Here is a 22,786-nt window from a genome sequence, read left to right as displayed (position 1 = left end):
AGATGAAGTTGGTACCAAAATGAAGAGGATGAAGAGAGGATCGCGAATATGTAATTTATTTTGTTGTAAGCCTCCTAGATTGAATTTAGATGATGATTGAATGAATTTGGAATTGGTGTGTGTGTTCTTGCTAGAGAGAAAGAGAGAGAGATGGAGGTGATAATGAATGAGTGAAAGGGGTTTGACCCTTTGACCTAGTCAAGGGTTTGATCCCTTGTCAAGTTTAGTCCCTCAACTTTCGTTCGGGTGCGTGAATTACCTAAACGAGATAATTTAAAACGCGTATCAACGGGAGATGTTATAAACATATAACGGACTTTATATTAGTATAACGGAAAAGTAAATGGAAAAAGGCGGGATGTTACAGTTTACAGTTTTTTTACTGCTTCATTCAGCTTTTTCAGCATTCCGAGTATTTATTCGTAGACTGGGTGCTTTTCAAAATTTCAGAATGGAAGGTCATAATTTTAAGAGATAAAGGTTATATATATACCTATAACTGTTGTTGTAGAATTGTTGCGAGATTCAAAATACTGATTGCTGATTCCTGGTAATTGGTATGGCAATACTCGTTATAAGATGTAGACGAATATATAATAAGGTTTTAATGAACAAATATAATGGTTCTTCGAAGAGACTTAAGTCAATGAGTAATGAAGTTGTTGGTAAGTTTACTGCTAATGTGGCAGAATATAAAAGGTTCCCCGACAACGATGACGAAAGGCAGACTTATATATCAAGGCTATAATAAGGCTAATCCGATTGAAAGTCGAAGTTGACTTGCTGGAGCTGTGACAAAATTTGCTAATTTGGAAAGAGATTGCAAAGTTATTTTCGGTAATAACAACGTTAAAGGAATTAGCACAGCTACGTGTTAAATGTTTACTCGGTTTTCGAGAGTTTTTCAGGTGCATAACTATATGCATCAATCTTTTCTTCCGTAGGTAAAGTGCGGTTGGTTCATCCTTTCGATTGAGGTGTTTTCAAGAATCATGAAAGGTTTGAAAGCAGATTGTAATCGTCAAGATATAAATGAAGTTTAGGAAGAAATCAAGTGGCAAAATTGAAGAATTGTTTAGTTTCATATGTTATAATCAATATTTTAATTCATTTAATTGTCCAATGTTGGCAGTCCACAGTCGATAGTCCACAGTTAACAGTCCAATAATTTATATATAGTTTAATATATAATATTCGAATTAATTAATACGTATCGTGACTCGTGTACATGTCTCAGATACGATCACAACTCAAAGTATATATATTATTTAAAATTAACCTCAACCTTGTATAGCTAACTCGGTCATTACTGCATATAGAGTGTCTATGGTTATTCCAAATAATATATATAGATGCGTCGATATGATATGTCAAAACCTTGTATATGTGTCCCGATATTTAAAGTACGTAAAATAAATAACAGAAATTAAATGACAATAAATAAAATTGCGAGAATTTAAATTACGATAAATAAATGTAATAAGGAATTAACAGTTAGCTAGGAACAGTTAGCTAGGAATAGTTAGCGTGGATTCTTAACAAAATTTCTCATAGTTAATTTTGTCTGTTTATAACAAATTTTAATTTGTCCAATGTTTTCTTCATTATGCCACTTGTTGGATTCTGATAGGTCAAAATCCAAATATGAAATTGAATGAAAATGGTAACTTGTGGTGAACGGATTTGTATATCTGTGGATGTAAGTAGGATAGTAAATGACCGTTGAATCAGATTAGAAGAATGTACAGTGTATCTAATTAATGCGAAATCTAAATATTCTCCGGGTATTACCTACCCGTTAAAATATTTTCACCATTAACAGTTTGTACAAAAGAATTTTTAATTACAATCTTTATGAAAACATATATACATATGTATTTTATTCAGATGTAATCATGGATTTAATGAGTCAATATGATATTAAACTCATTTGATTTACCGTTAAAACGAGAATATATAATCTCTAAAACATTAAAGATTACATAATCGCCATGTCGAACGAAGGTAATTGAGGTAGAACGATTCGTAGAACGATGATTATACTCGAGGTACAGAATGAGATGTTGAGGCATGGATTGTTGAAACTTGGGTTGTTGGTGGTACTGGTGCCGTTGGTGCTGAGGCTGGTGATGTTACTGGTGTTGGTGATACTGCTGGCGCTTGCAAATTGTGTACCGTGCTCTCTAAAGTTAATACTCGAGCTCAGAGTTCTCTAACTTCTTCTACTAACCCTGGTTGGTTATCAGTGTGAGGTAGAGGTCGGATATCTCCTCTATTTCCGTTAATGGTAGCCTCAAGACGAAAAATTCTTGCAAAAAGGGTATAAACGGTGTTGCGAACGGGTTCGCCAGTGAGCGGGTCAAGTACTCCAAGGTTAGGTGGTAGATTCGGTTCATGATATGGAGTACCTTCTTACCTTCTCCATAGGGTGAGTATGTCGCGAACCCACCCCCATTTTCTCCAGTAATCACGGTAGTTGATTGGTTGGTGTGCTCCTGTCACGCTGTCTTCGGAGTCTGAGGAACTTGGTTGATTCGTAGAGGCCATCTTACGCGATCTCAGAAAAGATTTTTGGTATGAAGAGTTTAGTGACAGAAATTGATAGTTAGATGGTATTCTCAATGCATAATATGCATAGATATATATAGTACCAGGTTCCCTTAAATTACGGAGAAATTTACGGAAGATATCAGGCAAAGTCTACCGTAATAGATACGCTAAGATATGAATTTGTCTATACACAGTCTATGCAATAGAGGCAGTAAGACGTGTCTAGACTTTAAGAATGATAAGCAAATAATTTTTCGACACTAAATGATAAGCAAAACTTTTGACATGCAGACACGGTCGAAGTCCAGACTCATTAATGTATCCTAACAACTACTAGTTAGACACACTAATGCAAGACCTGGTTTGCTAAGACCACCGCTCTGATACCACATGTCGCATCATGTGGGGACAACCACAGACCCACCCAGTGCCTTCCCAGCTAACCGCCTGGTGACCACTGAGTGTACCTCAGATACTGATTTTAGGACCTGCCTCTTGGCTACTGCCAAACCCTCGTAAGGGATCTCAAGGAGTAAGAGCCAATGCTTCGTCACAGGTAACACTGTGAGAACCTCTTTTACGACTAACCCGCCACACATGGATGGTGTTATAACAGCTCTGATACCACATGTCAGACCCCGTCCTAATCCATCTGGACGAAGTCACCAACATCTGGTCCCATTGCGATGATCGACTCCAAGCAATATCTCTAATATGAGCAAATGCACAGCGGAAGATTTCTTTCGTACCTGAGAATAAACATGCTTTAAAGTGTCAACCAAAAGGTTGGTGAGTTCATTAGTTTAACATAAATAATCATTTCCATCATTTTAATAGACCACAAGATTTTCATTTCTCATAAATATACGTCTCATGCATAGAGACAAAAATCAATCTTATGGATTGAACACCTGGTAACCGACATTAACAAGATGCATATAAGAATATCCCCTATCATTCCGGGAAATCTTCGGACATGATAAAAAACAACATTGAAGTACTAAAGCATCCGGTACTTTGGATGGGGTTCGTTAGGCCCAATAGATCTATCTTTAGGATTCGCGTCAATTAGTAGACTGGTTTACTAATTCTTAGGTTACCAAGTAAAAAGGGGCATATTCGGCTTCAATCATTCAACCATATAATATAGTTTTGATTACTTGTGTCTATTTCGTAAAACAGTTATAAAAAGCGCATGTATTCTCAGTCCCAAAAATATATATTACAAAAGCATTTAAAAAAAAGAGTAATGAAACTCACAATACTGTATTTTGTAGTAAAAATACATATGACGACATTGAACAAGTGCAGGGCTGGCCTCAGTATATATATATATATATATATATATATATATATATATATATATATATATATATATATATATATATATATATATATATATATATATATATATATATATATATATATTAACACATATAAGGGTAATCGAACAAATTTATATATTATTATTAGTGGTATAATTGTTTTATGTTTCATTAATTCATTTATTAATATTAAAAATAATTTCTTATTAAGATAGTTAAATTATTTATTTATAAAAATTAGAACTTTACATTAATGTGTTTATGATAAAAATATATAGTTTAATTAATAATATTTTATTGATAGAATATAGTAGTAAAAAAAAATATTTATTTGTAACAATACTAATAGGAATAATAATAATAATTATAGTAATAATAGTAATAATAATAATAATAATATCAATGTTAATTTTAAAAATGATAATTTTAATAAAGATAATTACCTTACTAAAAATATTAGGTTTTAATAAAAATTATAGTTTTAAAATATAAAAATGATAACTTTGATAATTGTAGTTATAATGATACTTTTAATAGAAATGATAATAATAATAATAATTCTAATAATAAAATAAAAAAAATGATAACATTTTGTAAAAGTGATAATAATGATAATAATTCTTAATAATAACAATATTTATTAATGATAATCATATTAATAATAGTAATGGTATTATCGATAATAATACTTAATTGTAATTTTTAATCATTTTCATATTAAAATTCTTGTTTATAATCTTTATATTTATAATGAAAATAATAATAATCTTAATAATATTCATAAACATCTCTTTATACATAATTATCTTCATATCAGCATTAATGTGTTCTTATTAAATCTTCATTTTCATAATTTAAGTCTTCATAAATATATCCATGATCATGTTTATATTATACAATTTTTCTAACCTTAATATTTAATAATAATAATAATAATAATAATAATGATAATAATAATAATAATAATAGTAATAATAATAGTAATAATAATAATAATAATAATAATAATAATAATAATAATAATAATAATAATAATAATAATAATAATAATAATAATAATAATAATAATAATAATAATAATAATAATAATAATAATAATAATAATAGAGATAAAATAAAAGTTTATACCCCTCTCCAAGCTTTTTCTAAAGAGAAGTGTTCCAGACAAGATTCGAACCCTCGACCTCTCACTCAACCGACACCTCCCTAACCATTATACTGCGTAAGCATTTCTGATTAAATCCCATTATTAGTTTTATTTCTTTTCCTCCTTTTTCAAAAACAAATGCAGCAGGTCAGGCTCGAACTCAGGACCTCCTGTCTAACAAGCGCACGCCTAACCAATGAACCGACAGTTTGTTTTGGAAATAACTAGCGTTTCTAATTATTTATCACGTACGAAATTGTTCATCATCTTCATTCTAATCATCATCGTGGAACTTCATCATCAAATCCATCTATCCCGTCACCTATTATGCAATCATCTTTATCTTCCTCAACTTATCATCATCATGCATCGTCCATATCATTAACATAATCTAGCCATCATTTAATACTTCATTATCGAAACCATCATGAAACCAATATTACTAATATTTTTTGGCCCAACAATAAACTCTATTGCAAATCTATTTAAAATGGCCCAAGGAAAGTAAATGGATCACTGTCCAATAATAAACTCTAGATCATTCACGGCCCACTAGCTTGATTAAGTAAATCGTTCAATGAATTAGTGGGTGTGGGTCGCCTGGTAACCTAACGCATCATCATCTATTCTTCACTGTATCAAGATCATCATCGTCTTTATACATCACCATTGATCATCTTCTTCATTTCGCGTTGTAACTCACCATCGTGGATCGTGGATTTTGTAATAGGAAAGTTCACAGGTGTAGTATCATTCGAACAGCAACTACAGTTGACGTTTGGAGACGGATTAAAACAAAAAAAAATAAAGCAGTTACCGTTAAACAACGAGTTTTACAGTGGTGGTTGCAGGTGGCTATTGGGGTGCTTCGGACAGAAATAAAACAGCACTATGGTGGTGGTTTGTGGTGTTCTACGGTGATGGTTGTTTAATGGGTTCACACAGAAAATAAAGAGGAAGGAAAGAGAAATGAAGGTAGTAATAGTCGGTGGTTTCGGATGGAGGTTGAAGGTGACGTTACCCGATGAAAGGAAGCATGAAAGTGTGGTTTCAAGGTTCCAAGTGGTGAGTCTATAAAGTGGTGGTTCCAACTAACAACGACTAGTAATAGTAGACGATTAACTAATAATTTATCTTGTTGAGAAAGATGTGGTGGAGATGATTACCACAGGAGACGGGATCCTCAGTTAACAAAAGAAGGATAAGTGTATGAGGTTTTCTTTAACACAAGTGGGAGGCAATAACAATAATATATCTTAATATAAATCACAGTAAAGACACAAGTGGGAAAAAATATGGTTACATTATTGTACATTATTGTACTGAAGTTTGAAAACAATCACAAAAGGTTAATATAAATCACACAATGTTGAAATACTAGCCGCCCCCTAACTGTCATTACTTTATCGATATAAAATTTAGGGGTATTATTTCGTGTCCATTGCTAAACAGTTAATATATAAGAGTGTTCCTAAAAATTCCAAATTTTTAGGTTAAATATATTTAATTATTTCACTCATTAACTGTTTGAAACCTGATCCAAAAGGTTCGAAAATTATTTATTTTCTGTTCCGATTTATATGTACGGAGTACTAATATTTACACTTAAAAAGGTAAAAATACTTTTAACAAATCTAAAATCTTCGTAATCGATTTACAGTTCAACTTTTATTTTAATCCATCATAAACTTATATTAAATCTATATGAACGCTAACAAAATGTCAACCGAGTATTACTGACGTTTACTAATTAAGCTCGAAATCATTTATATTCCTTTTCTATATATAAACAGTTTTAAAATAGCAAAGTTAATTACTAAAATAAATATATTATATATTTTTAAACAAATAATTATAACTTTATATATTTACAAGTAATATTTATATACATATTTATATATATCTATATATTCTTAAATATAGTTTCCATTAATCGCATTTTATTTTATTTATTTTACAATATAAATCCTAATAATCATATTATATAATATTCTAAATTATATTTCAAATTATAAATACCTATTTAAATATATATGTTATCTATTTACAAATAGTTGTTCGTGAATCGTCGGGAATGGTCGAAAGTCAAACGAATATATGAAACAGTTCAAAATATTTGTGACTCAACATTACAGACTTTGCTTATCGTATGAGAAACATTAAATCATATAAAGATTAAGTTTAAATTTGGTCGAAAATTTCCGGGTCATCACATGACTACCCCCTGCACATCGGCCATTACCATATCCGCAACAAAAGCCTCTTTTCCCCCCGAAATAAGATATATAGCTAGGAATTGATCTTTCAACTTCGATACACCCACCCAAATATCGTGCCAAAAACGAATTCTCGAACCTTTACCAATTTTCCAACTCCAACTTTGGGGGCTCAGTATATCAAAAAGTTCATCCACATTTTGAAGCTTCATGAAATCACGCCATATAGGAGAGAACTTTTTCTTGTTTACCACCGAAATGTCTGATAAGAGATTACCCGGTAGCATTGATCCAAAGGGAGATAGAATAAGAGTCTTCCATAAAGACTTGTTTTGAGAATTAAGTTGTGTCCACCATCTTGCCATTAAGGTTAGGTTTTTTAACCTTAACGGAACAACACTAAGACCACCATTTTCTTTTGGAAGACACACTTTACTCCATTTTATTAACACCAATTTTTTCAAAGAAGAATCCCCACCCCATACAAAATTCGGTCCAAGTGCTTCCAACTTTTTCAAGACACCTTTTGGGGTTTTGAATAAGGACATATAATGGGTTGGAAGGCTACTTAGACGTCAATGTTGTTATCGTTTTGAGTATATAATAAAGCACACCATATAATGTGCCTTTTAGTATATAGGTAAATAAATAAATAAATATGTGCCTTTTAGCATATTAGGTTAATGTCACTTCAAATCCAATGCCTTACATTATATTATCGATAATGTTAATGTAAAAATGTAAAAAATATTTGATCATCTTCTATTATGTACAAGAAACTACTCTATATGGCAAAATTCGAATTGAAAAAATGAAAATGTTCAAATTGAATTCCAATAAACTCTACACAACGTTACAGAATACTAAAGATCTACGTAATTACTAAAACTTATCATGAAAAATGAGACCTGATTCATATAACTCAATCAATTAGACAACATAAACACAAGCATTGAACTTCTGATTAAGGTCAAATTTGTAATTTTGTAATCCAGATTCTGTAACAAACAATTAACTAACCACCAAACATTAATCTCAACCGTTCAAATCTTCCCTCCACGGAATCCAGCCAATGCAAACAGATTCTGATCCGACGGACAAAAACTAAACCTTCTTTGTAACATCAATCCACATAGCAATCCTCCACCGTCCGATTTCACTTCTTTTTTCCCCACAGTTTGACTAGTCAACCTAACGCCGTTAACCTCCTTAAACGCCGCCGTACTCACTGACGATGAAGATGACGACGTCGTCGACTCATTTCCGTCGGAAAAATCAACCGGATCACCGATCGGAAAATCACAAGATCCTGCTTCAGACGACCGATCACTTCGTTTCGATCCTTTACGACTGAGAATCGTAGGATGCCACGACATCCGCCGTTCACGGCGGCGTTGCTGTTGCTGTTGTTTATCATCGTTTTCACCATCACCGATCAGATCTCGAAAACAAACCGCTGACAATCCATTAAACGCCGCAAAATCAGAACTCTCGTAAACCGTCGCGGCGATATTCAAAACGCCGTGAACTCTCCCGGACGGCCGACGAATGTGAACGGCAGAAAACGCCGGAGTACCGATAACCGCACCGGTTTTAGATGACGTAAGCGAACTGGAACTCAACAAAAAACGCACATTTCCGATGAGGTAATCTCTTATGTAGCCGCAAGCGTAGATTTCGAATTGAACTGCTGACGTGTCACCGTAGATGAAATGTGGTGAAACACGGAAAATGAATTTTTCGTTCCACGTAGGATTTTCGCCGCCTACGGTGTCCAGGTGGCTACGAAGCTTGGCGGTTGGATCAACCCAAGCGATGGCGTAAGTGTGCACACGGCGCATTTTAGTAGATGGTGGGATTTTTAAATCTTGTGCTGAGATCAAGTTAATCTCTAGAATTCTTGTATCTGACATGATGTGATTGTATGTATAGATTGATCTCCCTCTCCAGAAATGAATTCAGGTGATGTTGATGATGATGATGATGATGATGATGATGATGATGATGATGATGGAATGATTTCAACGTGAAATTGAGTTCAATTTGAGTTTTGATGAATTCTTGAAGGTAACCCCTTTACCCAGAAAGAAGATTGATCAAGAATTGAGAGGGAGATAGGGGGTACAGTTTGAGATGGATGAGAGTTATACCCTTAATTAATCCACGTAATTACTAAAAAACACATTTAATTAAATTTTATACTCCGTATTCATATACTCCTCCTATATGTTTTTGAAAATTATATTTACGTCAAAATTAAATTAAATTAAATATATCCATATATATTAAATACCCATTTAATAAAATATTATATACTCCATATTCATATACTCCTCCTGTATGTTTTTGAAAATTATATTTACGTCAAAATTAAATTAAAATAAATTAAATTTAATATATCTATATATGTTAAACAATTAATATTTATAATACTTAATACTTAATACTTAATATAAATAATAATAGAGTAATGTTGTCATAAAACGATTTATTTTAAAAACTTAAAAATTTAAATTTTATACATATTAAATTTGTATAAACATGTGTATAAAAATTGATATAATTTTTACATTTATAAAACCCCTTTTATCCATAATACCTGACATGAAACTACATTATTGTCACATCAGCTAACTTAGCAACTTCTTCATTTCACTTTACCATCCACATTCATTAATATCCATCGCACCAACCACACTGACTCCACATTTAATATTTTATAACTATTATGATTATTATTATTATTTTTACTATTATCAACGCATTATTATTCTTATGTTTGTTTAATAATAATGCTTTTTGCCTTTCAAAAAATAATAATAATAATAATAATAATAATAATTGACAATAATAATAATAGTAATAATAATAATAATAATATTATTATTACAATTATTATTATTATCAATTATTATTATTATTATTATTATTATTATTATTATTACTACTACTACTACTACTACTACTACTACTACTAATTAAAAAATATAAATAAAAATAGATCCCAATGTTAGCGCGTCGTGAAAGATGAGACGGCTTGATTTGGGTAGGTTTTGCTTATTGATGCTTTGTATTGGGTGACTTCTTGTCTTGATTTGGCTTGGGTATGTCCAGCCTTGGTTTGTATGTTTTGGTTTATAATATATCTTTTTTTCCCAAAAAAAAAAAAATATTGGGTGTCATCAGTAAAAAAAAATATATATATATAAATAAAAATCCTTGAGTTGGTGTCCAAACACGTAACCATATATACAGACCTATTTTTCTTTTTCTTTATCTTCACCAGCGTCCTACAGATTGTCGTTGCGAAGCATTTTGCAGGACCGTGGATCAACGACGCCCCAAGGACGTTCGCTAGCATTAGCGTTAAACAACGTCGCCTCAACCGCGTACTGCTGTGAATGGTCTAAGCAAATAGCACTTTTCTAATGGTAGCCTAAAAGCTGTAATTAATATTTTGTAACCCGCATTGTTTATTTTACTTTAAATGTAACCGTTCACTGACTTTCAATAATTAACCCATTCATTACTTTAATCTTAACGCACTATTAATTACATATACAATATAATATAATGATAGCTTTAAAAGTTGTTATCAGATAATTCTAAAAAATAATACAAATTTATTTTATTACATATATATAGAGAAGAAAGTTAAAATAATTATCACAATAGTAAGTTTTTTTTGTTAAATTTTCATTTTGTTGGCTTATAAAATTTAATGAAATCCTTTTCATTTTGAACTTTTTTTTAACGACAATATTTAAAGTAATTTTTTTTTAACGACAATATTAAATATATATATATATATATATATATATATATATATATATATATATATATATATATATATATATATATATTTAAAGTAATTATATCACAAAAAAGAAAAAATTTGTTGAAGTCTGAGGACCTTTAGTATTATACTTTACTCTCGAACTGGTAGTCTTTACACCAAGCAAGACCACCTTTGTTTCTTTTCTTTCTCCATTCCGGCTCTTTTACTTTATTCTAATTCTAATAGAGTCTAAGGCAAAATTAAAATGGTTCGTGTAATGATGATACTTAAGGTCAATGTTAGAAAACTTTTTACTTTCACTTTTATATATTTATTATTATAGTATATAGTTATAGTTATAACTAGTTCGGACCGGCCCGCTCGTTGCGACGGGAGCTTTCGACCTGCGTATTCATATTTAACGTAGCGTTGTGTATTTACATAGGGGAACACGACCCATGTGTTAAGCGCCGTTTTAGATGTCGTTGTGTTATTTTTTTTAAAGTATCCGTTTCGAACGTAATTAGTTTTGTTTTGTTCAATAAATTTTTTCGAGTGTAACGGTGTTGTCGGAAAAATTTAACTCCCGGCGAACAGAAAGATACGGACTATCGTTGTGTTTAGCGTCTTTTAAAAAGTGTCCGTTTCGAACGTGGTTAGTTTCGTTTTGTTCATAAAATTATTTCGAGTTTGACGCTGCCGTCGAAAAAATTTAACTTGTGGCGAGCGGGAAGATACGGGTTGTCGTTGTGTTTAGCGTTTTTTTTAGAAGTGTCCGTTTCGCGTATAGTTAGTCCCGTTGGGTTCGTAAGATTTTTTCGAGTTGAACGGTGGTCTCTGAAAAATTTATCTCGCACCGAGTGAGAAGATAGAGCCCGTTATAAATCCGAGTGGAATTAGTTTCGTTTATTTGAATAAAATTATATATTTACACTTTTTAACCCTGAAAAAGTGTAAACTTGATGGGCCGTTGTGTAAATATAGTCGAAGTTGAGGAACTGTTTTTAATGTGAACGCATCAAAATGACAACCCGATATAACTGAAACGGCGACATTCGCACCACTTTTAGTATGCAAGTGTTAATGTTAATTATAAATTATAATTATAATTTTATAAGTTATAATTTAATTATTTATGCGAAGTAAAACTATTTGAAGTTTCTTTACACAATTGGGAATTGTAGAGGGGCATAATCGTCTTTCAAACCATAAGGCGGTAGTCAAAATACTCCAACATTTTTCTCTCATCTGGGGTTTTAGCGTTTGCAATAACAATAAAACACCTTAAGCAACCTTTTAGGGTTTAGCGACAAGCACAAAAAATGGGGAGAGCTAAAAAGGGTCCAAAATTCGCAGTAATGAAGAAAGTAGTCTCACATAAAGCAATCAAACAGTAAATCATTCTATATCCCTCTCTTAATTTCATTGTCAATGTTCACATCTAATCAATTTATCTTAATGTTAATTTGTCTAATTTTTGCCAGATATAAAGAAGAGGTTTTGAATCCGAATAAAAAAGATTTAACTAAAGATAATCTCCCCAGAAACGTGTAAGTTTGCTGTTCATTGATTCATAGTAAAAGGTTTGTGTATGTGTATTATTATTTGATTTGTGATTTGTGGGTTTCAGACCTTATGTATCATCAGCTCTGTTCTTTTCGTACAATACGGCCCTTGGACCGCCTTATCGAGTTTTGGTTGATACTAATTTCATTAATTTCTCAATCCAAAATAAAGTAAGTTTTATTGATACACAGATAACTGCTAATTTTATTATATGAAATTTTTTTTTTTTTGTTCATTTGGAATTGGATTACTATGTTTATTTATTTTATTTTGTTTTGATATAGTTGGACTTGGAGAAGGGAATGATGGACTGCTTATATGCAAAATGTAAGTTTATGCTCATATAAAAAATCTTATGTAATAGCGGAATTAATTGGTGATGTATTTTCGGTTTGGTTGATTGGGCTGTTTTCATTGAAACTGAATGAATAAGCAACTGAATAGGCTTTTACCCTAAATGGAGTAACTTGTTATACAAACTTGATTGAGCTGCTTTTGCTTGTTCAGATTTTAGACCGTATAACTTGTTTAAGACGCTTAACATGCTCTGTTGCATACAAACACAATTACATGTTTTTAATATTGTTACAACCTAGTTACCGAAGCTGCTTTTGCTAATGATACAAACATACGTTAACAGAATTAGAGAGGCTTATAAACTAGTTTATAAGACTTACCTGATTCTTGTGAGTTAGAAGAAACTGCGTATATTAATGCTTATATCTTAAGCGTTTGTTACAAAAAGAAAAGCACCAGATAGTACAAACGATTGAATAGTAAGAATAGTGAGTGAACGACATTTCGTAAGTGTACAAAACGATACTAAAAACGTCGCTCAATAGTATATAGGATAATGGTTTCATGACGTGCTTTGTAGAATCCTACTTAAGTAAAAGAGTACTTTAAACATCTAATACTATCATCACGCACTATCCATAAGTATATTAGACCTAAATATTGGGCAACAAATATTGAGCAATGAGGTTTTGGTGGTCTTGTGGTAGCTTGTTTTCGTTTTGTCCTATAGCTAGTTTTGGTTTTGTTGTTTGCTCCCTTAAGGTTCTTTTTGTAGTAGTAAGGATAGCAGGTTTGTATTGCTTTTGTTATGTACATTTTATGGTAAAGTCGGTTATTTCCAAAAGATATATTGTAAAGATGTCATGATATGCATATGTTAGGAAAGAAAGATATCGGTGCATACTTCAGTGTGGTTAGTAGTTACTTTTTTGCAGTTGGACAATTATTTTAGGACTAATATAAATAGAAAAGTTATCATTATCATATATAGTTGTATCATTATTCAATATAAGAAAACATTTTTCGAAGTTGGAACTTGGTAATCACAAAAGCCTCATACATACATAAATTTAGTACGTTTGTTTTACTAGATCATAAACATAAAATTGAGTTAAATTTCAAATTTACTTTTCTCATACGGCAATACTAGTAAGTTCTAATTTGACAAAAGTATTAACGTTAACAAAAGATTCATAAACGAGAAGTTGCAGTTTCTGAATATTGTCGTTACTCATCCAAATTTAACAGCATCTAACAAACTTAGTAACTAATACTCTCGAAACTAATTTTTTTTATAAATAGCATAAAATATGTTGTTATACACTTTAATAAGGATATATAATAGCATAAAACATGTAAGTTTTTTAGACTTATATAGAAAACTCAGCATCTTTTATCAATTATCAGCTGGTTTAATTAGTTTTTTTTAAGACAATGATTGTTGAAAAATTCAACGAACAAGCTAACGAACAAGCTGGTTATTATCACAATTGAAGTGTGTAATACCCAGTTTTTTCGTTATCTTTTCGTTGATTTTTTCTTCAATTGTTGTTAAAAAAAAACTAACTATTCCGCTGATAATTAATAGAAAATGCTCAGTTTTTGATACAAGCGTAAACATATACATGTTTTATGCTTTTATATACTCTTATTAAAATGTATATTAACATATTTGATGCTTTTTCTTAATAAATTAGTTTGGAGAGTAATCAGTTACTAGGTTGCTGGATGTTGTAAATTTTGAATGAGTAAGAACATCTGTAACTTTTCGTTAATGTATCTTTCGTGAAGGTTAAAATTGATACTTTTGTTAAGTTAGAACTGACTGGTATGTGAGAGTAAACGGGAACTTTAACTCAATTTTCTGTTTATGGTTTAGTGAAACAAACTTGTTGGATTTATGAAGATGTTGTAAACCTAGTTCCTACCTTGGGAGATGTTTTCTTATATTGGAAAATGATACAACTATATATGATCAATGATAACCTTTCTATTTATATTAGTCCCCAGATTATTGTCCAATTGCAAAAAGTAACTATTAACTACACTTATTGATGTATAAATTTATTTTACATATCATATATAGGTCATCATTGATCATTTTTTTTGGTCATCTAGTGCACATATTCTTAACATAATATTAGTCAATCAAACTTCAAAATCCTTCTTCATTAGTTATTATTGCAAGCTAAAGATAGCGTTGCTTTTGGTTTTAAGTATCTCTATATATCACTTTTGCTAAGGGACATTCTATGTTCCAACTAATGAGCAAATATATTCATAGATATGTGTGCTATATTTCAAGAATGATATACTACTCTCTGAGACTAATGGGTATTCATGTATCATGTGCATACAACCGTATGTAGTTGGCATGTTGGTACATATCCCGTTTGTCCTTGGTTAATACTAGTTTTTTTATTTATTATTTTTTTTTTCTTGAAGGCACTCCGTGTATTACTGATTGTGTGATGGCTGAACTTGAGAAGCTTGGTCAGAAATATCGTGTTGCTTTAAGGTAATTGACCAACAGAAATATCGTGTATTCTGTAAACAATTGATTTACATTAGTTTCTGATTATATATTTTTGTATTTTTGATGTATTGCTCAAACAGAATTGCAAAGGATCCTAGATTTGAAAGGTTTCCCTGCACTCACAAAGGAACATACGCTGATGACTGTATCGTTGAAAGAGTTACCCTGGTAGTACTTATACTTAATTAACTTTATTTAGTTTCTTAAAACATTTTGTTAGTTCTACCGAATCTCATCATCTCCCATGATTACAACAGCACAAGTGTTACATGGTGGCAACATGTGATAGAGATTTAAAACGTAGGATTCGCAAGGTATGATAGCTGCTTCTTTTTTTTTTTTTTTTTTTTTTTTTAGTATGAACCTCTCGTAATTTTGAGCCAATGGTTTTGGGATTAATATATTTTTGTATTCAGATACCAGGTGTGCCGATTATGTATATCACCCAACACAAGTACTCTATCGAAAGATTGCCTGAAGCAACAATGGGTGGAGGTAGGCCACTCACCATGTCACCAATTTAACTTGTTGCAAATAATTTTTTAGACTCTTATTTATCGATCTTAGAGGTTTTTTTTTTCTTTCTCATTGCAGCTCCAAGAATGTGACATGTAAGGTGTTGTTGATGAACTTTATGCTGCCTGAAGAACAGATCTTGTAGAAGCCACTTAGTCCAACTATCACAATCTTGTAACGTTGTTTATGAATGTGATACCGTTTTGTAGTTTTGTTAATGTTTTGTCTTATGAGTTATGACAAAAGATTAGAAGATAAGACATTGTTGCCTATGGACATTATTATTATTATTATTTTATTATTAATATTAATATTATTATTATTATTATTATTATTATTATTATTATTAATAAATATAACAGCCAAACCCATGCTTGCCGTTTTTGGCGAATTCTACGCTTTATTTTTGGCACTAACGTTGTCGTTTTCTACTTTTCCTTCACTATTCAGGATACTATGGCCTTACTAACCCTCTTTAGTGGCCACGTGCTTGCTTACTTTTAGATAATGTGTCAAGTATTTTTTTAATTGTGCAATTGATTTAGGTTTTATTTACCTAAATTGCAGATTATCATATACCTCTTCACTTTCTTTCACCGCCTTTTCATCCATTAATTTTTTGGTGCCATCATCGCATCGATTTAGGTTTTATATTTATTGGTACGATTGTTTTTGCCTTTTCATTCATTATTTCATCCATTAATTGTCAACAGGGGTTACTCATTCTTCCAGATATTTTTAAAATCGATTCCAGATTGGATGAAGATTACGGTTTAATGTTTGAAAACTCAAACCCTCACCATTAATGTTCTGTTCTCTATTCAAACCATCGCCGGTATCTACGCCTGGTATTTTTTTGCAACTTTGTAATAATTACTACATAATCTCAATTGCATGTTTGGTTATTTGTTAATTAATGTTCTAAAATTATTTATCATCGTTATTTTTTTTAGTTTTTGTAAAAATTTATTTTGTAGGGTTTTGATATCGATGGTTGTGAATGACTGTGTTTTTCACTTTGTTCCATAATAAAAAATGTAAGAGGTTGTACATAATATGTGTGCCTTAGATATTGTTTCTACTCCGTATTAATTTAGTTTAATTAGGCAAATATGTAATGTAGCTTGAATTGGTGATTATAAAAACTTAAAAAGGGTTGTGCCCGATTTTAACTGGACTATTTATATGGAATTATAAGTTAGAAGTACATGTGATTTGAAAGTTGTAACTCAAGATTTGACAGTTCTTAAAGAGGCATCTTGAGAATCTTATTGTTCATTGTAACTATAAGTTTCATAACTACAATGTTTGAAGAAATCGTCATTTTCTTTAAACAATTTGACCTTATTAGATAATTTTTTATGTATACATTCAACAAACCACAACTGAGTTAATGTTATCAAACATATTTGTTAGGTCTTAGTAACTGAACAATTGCCTTCTTATCAAACTGTCCTTGGCTATCTATTTCTTAGGCATATATTTGTGTTTCAGGAATTGATAATTACATTGGAAGTCTCAACTTCGAAAGATTGAATCACAAAGAAAGGTTATGTTCTACCTTTAATTCAGATAGTATTGTGTCTGATAGGATATAGTTAAAGATATCCATGTGTTAGTTTTAAGCTGTAAATGTTGGTGAAACGTATTGTTTTGCCTATAGTACGTGAAAGATATTGTTTTGCCTGATATCGTCTTAAGTTGTAATTCAGGTAGACTTTTGTTCATAGCTATAGTGAAAGATATTCATTTTTTATAATGATTAGTAGTGTGATATATGTGGATGCCTATAATTTGTTCTTATCAATTTCTTTTTTCATGTTTGGGTGTAAATGCAGATGTGTACTATGTATTCTTTTTGGTGCAGTAGGATAACATTTTGTTCTTTTTTATGTTTATGTAATTTGGTTCCTTTTTTTTTGTCTTTGGTAGTTTAATGACGAGAAAGAAAAAAAGAAAGGGTAGCAGTTGTGGTGACGTTTAGTCGTTTAGTAACAAGACTTTTCATTATAACCGTTTACAAGTTCCCGAAGAATAGCAACGAAACGCTTGGACCTCCCTCTACGATTGTAAAAATGTGTCCAAATGTTTGTATTATTCTTTTTGTTGAGGTGGTTGTTTTTGTATTTCTTCTTTTTTTAACCGGAGCACTTGAAATCTGTTGTGTAAGGATCGTATAGGCCAAACACAATGTCATGTAATATAAGCCCAAGAGTCCATCCTTTTCTAAAACAAATTGGTGATAGAGGGACTTCCCCTTAGACTTATATACATACATTTGTTTTGTCCCATGACCGATGTGGGACTTTGGTTTGCACCCTTACAAACCTCCCCTCAAACCTAAGTCCATCTAGGCCTCCCGTCCGGATCCAACCTTTACCGCCGCCAACTCGGAACTCTCAACGTGGTGGGAGGGCAGGGAGATTTCGATACAAGGCTTCCAGGATCAACTCATCGTGCCAGGGTCCCCCTCGAACGAGCTGGGTCCACTCATCGTTGCATACAACCGAGGGTGCGCCACGTCGCTGCGTGGCTCAGGGGTGCGCCCTACTGCGCCGTCCACCACATCGGGGCTATAGCCTAGCTCTGATACCATTTGTTAGGATATTAGGACCCAAACAACGCTAGTAATTCTACAAGATTACTAGCCGAGTAGTGATACTATCAAGATCACTCAACCCACTTAATGAACGAAAGATAATAAATGCGAAAATGTAAGAACGACACAAGATATAACGTGGTTATATGCAATCGTTATGATTGCTTTAGTCCACGGACCAACTAGAGATTGTTATATTACTGAATACTTGAGAGTGGTGTGTTACAATGACTATGAATGAGCTCTATATATAGAGCAAACAAGAAACCAACCAAACTACAACTTGATCTTCAAGTGTGCTAGTAATCATGAAAGATAAACCAACTAGCCATGCTTTACACCCACTAATGACATGATCACAGCCACAATTAGTGGTGTAAAGCAACCCACTAAGCACCTAAAGTGAAAGGAGAATCAATCAAGATCGGATCCCATGTGTGCAAGTTGCCCACTTTCTGCCAGACATCGTGTGCGCCGTGCACACTTAAACGTGCGCGCCGTGCACACTCCCAAACTTCGAGCAAGCCTTCTGATCAAAACTTCTCTAGTGCGCGCAGGGAGCGCGCCGCGCACCATCACCGCGCACAATCAATTTGCTCTGTTTTTGATCTGTTTTTCTCTGTTTCACGCTTACCGAAATCTGCAAAATCCGTGCAAGTTGAAACAGTTTTTAGTGACACTTTTTCCAGTTTTGTTTAAATGTCTCCACACTCCAACAATCTTCCACTTGGAGACTTTGAACAAGCTCCATTCATATCAATGAATTTACCAAGAACATTAAACCACCTTCGATTACCGCCAAATATCATTTGGGACACGCACGCTCAACACATTCTTCGGATGAGTAGACTTTCGATAAAAGGTCTTCAATACTACTTGTTAAACTTGTAACACCATTCACATCTCTAGCTGGGGTCTTCTCTCATCAATTCATGAGAAGACCAATTGAGGTAATGCAAAACCTCAATTTTTCCGTCGTAACCACCTTAGTAAACATATCAGCAGGATTCTTTGTACCAAGGATTTTCTCCAAGAATAAAGTGCCATCATTTATATGTTGTCGAATAAAATGATACCTTATCTTGATGTGTTTCGTTCGACTATGAAACATCGGATTCTTCCCAAGATGAACCGCACTTTGATTATCACAATACAAGACGCAATAGTCTTGTCTTTTACCCAACTAGCCTAAGAAGTTTTTCAACCATACTAGCTCTTTAGAAGCTTCCGCAATAGCCATGTATTCGGCTTCGGTGGTTGACAAAGCAACACTCTTTTGCAATCGAGATAACCAACTAATCGCCGTCTTCCCCATTGTGAAAACATAACCCGTAGTGCTTTTCCTCGAATCATCACATCCACCCAAATTAGCATCCGCATAACCTCTAAGTATGAGATTGTTTTTGGAGAAACACAATCCCATATTAGAAGTACCTTTCAAATAACGAAGCAACCATTTGACCGCTTCCCAATGCTCTTTTCCCGAATTAGACATATAACGACTTACAACTCCCACTGCTTGAGCAATATCGGGTCTTGTACAAACCATGGCATACATAATACTACCCACGGCTGATGCATATGGAACCTTTTCCATATCCTTCTTGTCTCTTTCCGTCTTTGGTGATTGACTTTTCGATAGCTTTAAGGTGCTTTCCAAAGGCATAGAACGAGCCTTTGAATCTTCCATGTTGAACCTCTCTATTACTTTCTCAATATATTTGGATTGAGACAAGTATAGAGTGCCCTTCACACGATCACGCACAATACTCATGCCAAGTATTTGCTTAGCACCGCCAAGATCTTTCATCTCGAATTCTCGGGAAAGTAATCCCTTCAACTTGTTAATTTCGGACATGTTTGAACCTGCAAGTAACATGTCATCAACATACAACAATAAGATTATATAAGAAGACTTGGATTTCTTCAAGTAGCAACAGTGATCCGCTTCACATCTTAAGAAACCAATCTTCTTCATAAAATCATCAAACTTCAAGTACCATTGTCGAGGTGCTTGCTTCAATCCATACAAACTTTTCTTTAGCTTACAAACCCACTTCTCTTTACCCTTTACCTCAAAGCCCTCGGGTTGCCTCATGTAGATCTCTTCAACAAGATCACCATGCAAGAATGCAGTCTTCACATCTAGTTGCTCTAGATGTAAGTCTTCGGATGCAACCATAGAAAGTACCAAACGGATAGTAGTCATTTTAACAACCGGTGAAAATATCTCTTTGTAGTCAACCCCTTCCTTTTGTTGAAAGCCTTTGACTACCAAACGAGCCTTGTACCTTTTCTTGCCATCCATCTCATTCTTGATTCTATATACCCATTTGCTTTGCAATGCCCTTTTATCATGAGGTAACTTCACTAGTGACCAAGTCTTGTTCTTCTCAAGTGATCCCATCTCTTCTTTCATGGCAAGTTCCCATTGTATGAATTCTTTTGTTTTTCTTGCCTCAAAGTAACTTTCGGGTTTACCATTCTCGGTATAAAGCAAGTAGTTTGCTGATGGAGAATACCTAGGATTAGGTTTGGGCACCCTAGTCGAGCGTCTTAGTGTAGGATTAACCGAAATGGTTGGACCGGTTTCATTTGTAACCTCCTCATCACTAGAACTCGCACTATGTTCGGAATCATCACCGCTTTCCGAATCATCCCCATCATTAGCATTTCCCGACACCTCACCGTCATTCGGCAATTCATTGTTTCCCAAACTTCCACTAGAACCTGCAAGATCATCAATAGAAACATCGTCAAAAGTAACTTGACTCGGTTTAGGACTCCCCGTTTCCGGTTTGCCATAGACCGAATCTTCATCAAAAGTAACATCTCGCGAACGAATTACTTTTCTAGCTTCGTTGTCCCAACAACGATAGCCCATTTCATCCGACCCGTAGCCTATGAAAATACACTTCTTTGACTTAGCTTCAAGCTTGTCTTTATCCGCATCTTTGGTCTTCACATATGCATTACACCCAAAGATCCTAAGGTGACCATAACTCACCTTCTTGCCTTGCCATTCTTCCTCGAGAATTCGGAAACCCAACGGTGTTGAGGGTCCCCTATTTATCAAATAAGCCGCCGTGTTAACCGCATCCGCCCAAAACATTTTAGGCAAACCGGCATGTAGTCTCATACTCTTAGCCCTTTCATTTAACGTACGATTCATACGTTCGGTGACCCCATTGTGTTGCGGTGTCTCCGGTACCGTTTTCAACATTCTAATACCGAGCTTTGCACAATGGTCTTTAAAATCAAGACTACCATATTCTCCTCCATTATCCGACTTTAAGCACTTAACCTTCAAGTTAGTCTCATTTTCTACCATAGCTTTCCACTTCACAAAAGTATTAAATACATCGGATTTAGCTTTAAGAAAATAAACCCATACCTTTCGAGTGGAGTCGTCAATGAAGGTGACATAATAACGAGAACCTCCATGTGATTCTACATTAGTTGGACCAAACACATCCGTATGAACGAGCTCCAATTTCTCCAACTTAGGTGCATTCCCTGATTTCCCAAAAGTCACCTTCTTTTGCTTCCCATAAACACATGGTTCGCAAAACCCAAGTTCTACCTTCTTCAAATCCGGAATTCTCCCACTCGAAACAAGCATCTTCATACCCTTCTCACTCATATGCCCGAGTCTTCGGTGCCATAGAGTTGATTCGGACTCAACATTAACCGTAGCAACCACCGTGTCTTCATCAAACACTTCAACCATATAAAGTGTTCCCCTTTTATGTCCACGAGCCACAATACTACTACCCTTAACCACCTTCCATTGGCAGTTTTCAAAAGTCACCGCGTTACCTTCATCATCTAATTGACCAACCGAAATAAGTTTCCTTTTCAATTTAGGAATGTACCTTACGTTCTTCAAAGTCCAATTAGAACCAAGAGTAGTCTTCAAAAAAACATCTCCAATGCCCTCTATGTTGAGTTGCTTGTTGTCCGCCAATCTCACCTTGCCTTGATATGAACGAAAATTCTTCATCATGCTTTTGATATGAGTAGCATGAAACGAAGCCCCCGAATCCAAGATCCAAGACTCCATAGAATTTTCAACACTACACAAAAGTGCATCATCACTTTCCCCTTCGGCCAAGTTTACACCTTTCGTGGAACCATTTTTGCAATTCCTTTGAAAGTGCCCTTTTTGATTGCAACCCCAACAAGTAACTTCACTTCTATCTTTCGATGGATGCCTCTTCTTAGACTTCTTCCTACCCTTCTTCTCACCGCGTTCA

At 33.4% G+C, this 22,786-nt stretch overlaps 2 protein-coding genes and 1 long non-coding RNA gene across 3 annotated transcripts; 2 read left to right on the top strand and 1 right to left on the bottom strand.

Annotated features, from left to right (window-relative positions):
- Positions 1-8,076: 8,076 nt before the first annotated feature.
- Positions 8,077-9,327, bottom strand: LOC139863055 (uncharacterized). Its single transcript, XM_071851701.1, has one exon. The coding sequence runs from the start codon at positions 9,149-9,151 to the stop codon at positions 8,282-8,284; it is 870 nt and encodes a 289-aa protein (XP_071707802.1). The 5' UTR covers positions 9,152-9,327; the 3' UTR covers positions 8,077-8,281.
- Positions 9,328-12,253: 2,926 nt separating this feature from the next.
- On the top strand, positions 12,254-16,220 carry LOC139862720 (uncharacterized). Its single transcript, XM_071851345.1, has 9 exons — positions 12,254-12,409; positions 12,501-12,566; positions 12,647-12,752; positions 12,867-12,909; positions 15,325-15,397; positions 15,496-15,583; positions 15,673-15,729; positions 15,832-15,910; positions 16,010-16,220. Exons 1-9 carry the CDS (start codon positions 12,339-12,341, stop codon positions 16,021-16,023), a joined length of 597 nt encoding a protein of 198 aa, XP_071707446.1. The 5' UTR covers positions 12,254-12,338; the 3' UTR covers positions 16,024-16,220.
- Positions 16,221-16,467: 247 nt separating this feature from the next.
- On the top strand, positions 16,468-18,143 carry LOC139864948 (uncharacterized). Its single transcript, XR_011764550.1, has 4 exons — positions 16,468-16,779; positions 16,909-16,968; positions 17,426-17,480; positions 17,864-18,143. It is a non-coding gene; the product is annotated as an uncharacterized lncRNA (long non-coding RNA).
- The last annotated feature ends 4,643 nt before the right edge of the window (positions 18,144-22,786 follow it).

The sequence above is a fragment of the Rutidosis leptorrhynchoides genome, chromosome 8 (assembly GCF_046630445.1).
Source record: "Rutidosis leptorrhynchoides isolate AG116_Rl617_1_P2 chromosome 8, CSIRO_AGI_Rlap_v1, whole genome shotgun sequence".
Taxonomy (NCBI): domain Eukaryota; kingdom Viridiplantae; phylum Streptophyta; class Magnoliopsida; order Asterales; family Asteraceae; genus Rutidosis; species Rutidosis leptorrhynchoides.
The sequence above is the reverse complement of the archived record's forward strand: the minus strand, read 5'-3'. Positions and strand labels throughout refer to the sequence as shown.

Excerpts from the sequence above, each read along its gene's own strand:
- LOC139863055 (XM_071851701.1), bottom strand. The coding sequence starts at position 9,151 with ATGTCAGATACAAGAATTCTAGAGATTAACTTGATCTCAGCACAAGAT.
- LOC139862720 (XM_071851345.1), top strand. The coding sequence starts at position 12,339 with ATGGGGAGAGCTAAAAAGGGTCCAAAATTCGCAGTAATGAAGAAAGTA. Across the intron at positions 12,753-12,866 it reads ATTTCTCAATCCAAAATAAA|TTGGACTTGGAGAAGGGAAT; the intron begins GTAAGTTTTATT and ends GTTTTGATATAG. Across the intron at positions 15,584-15,672 it reads TCGTTGAAAGAGTTACCCTG|CACAAGTGTTACATGGTGGC; the intron begins GTAGTACTTATA and ends TGATTACAACAG.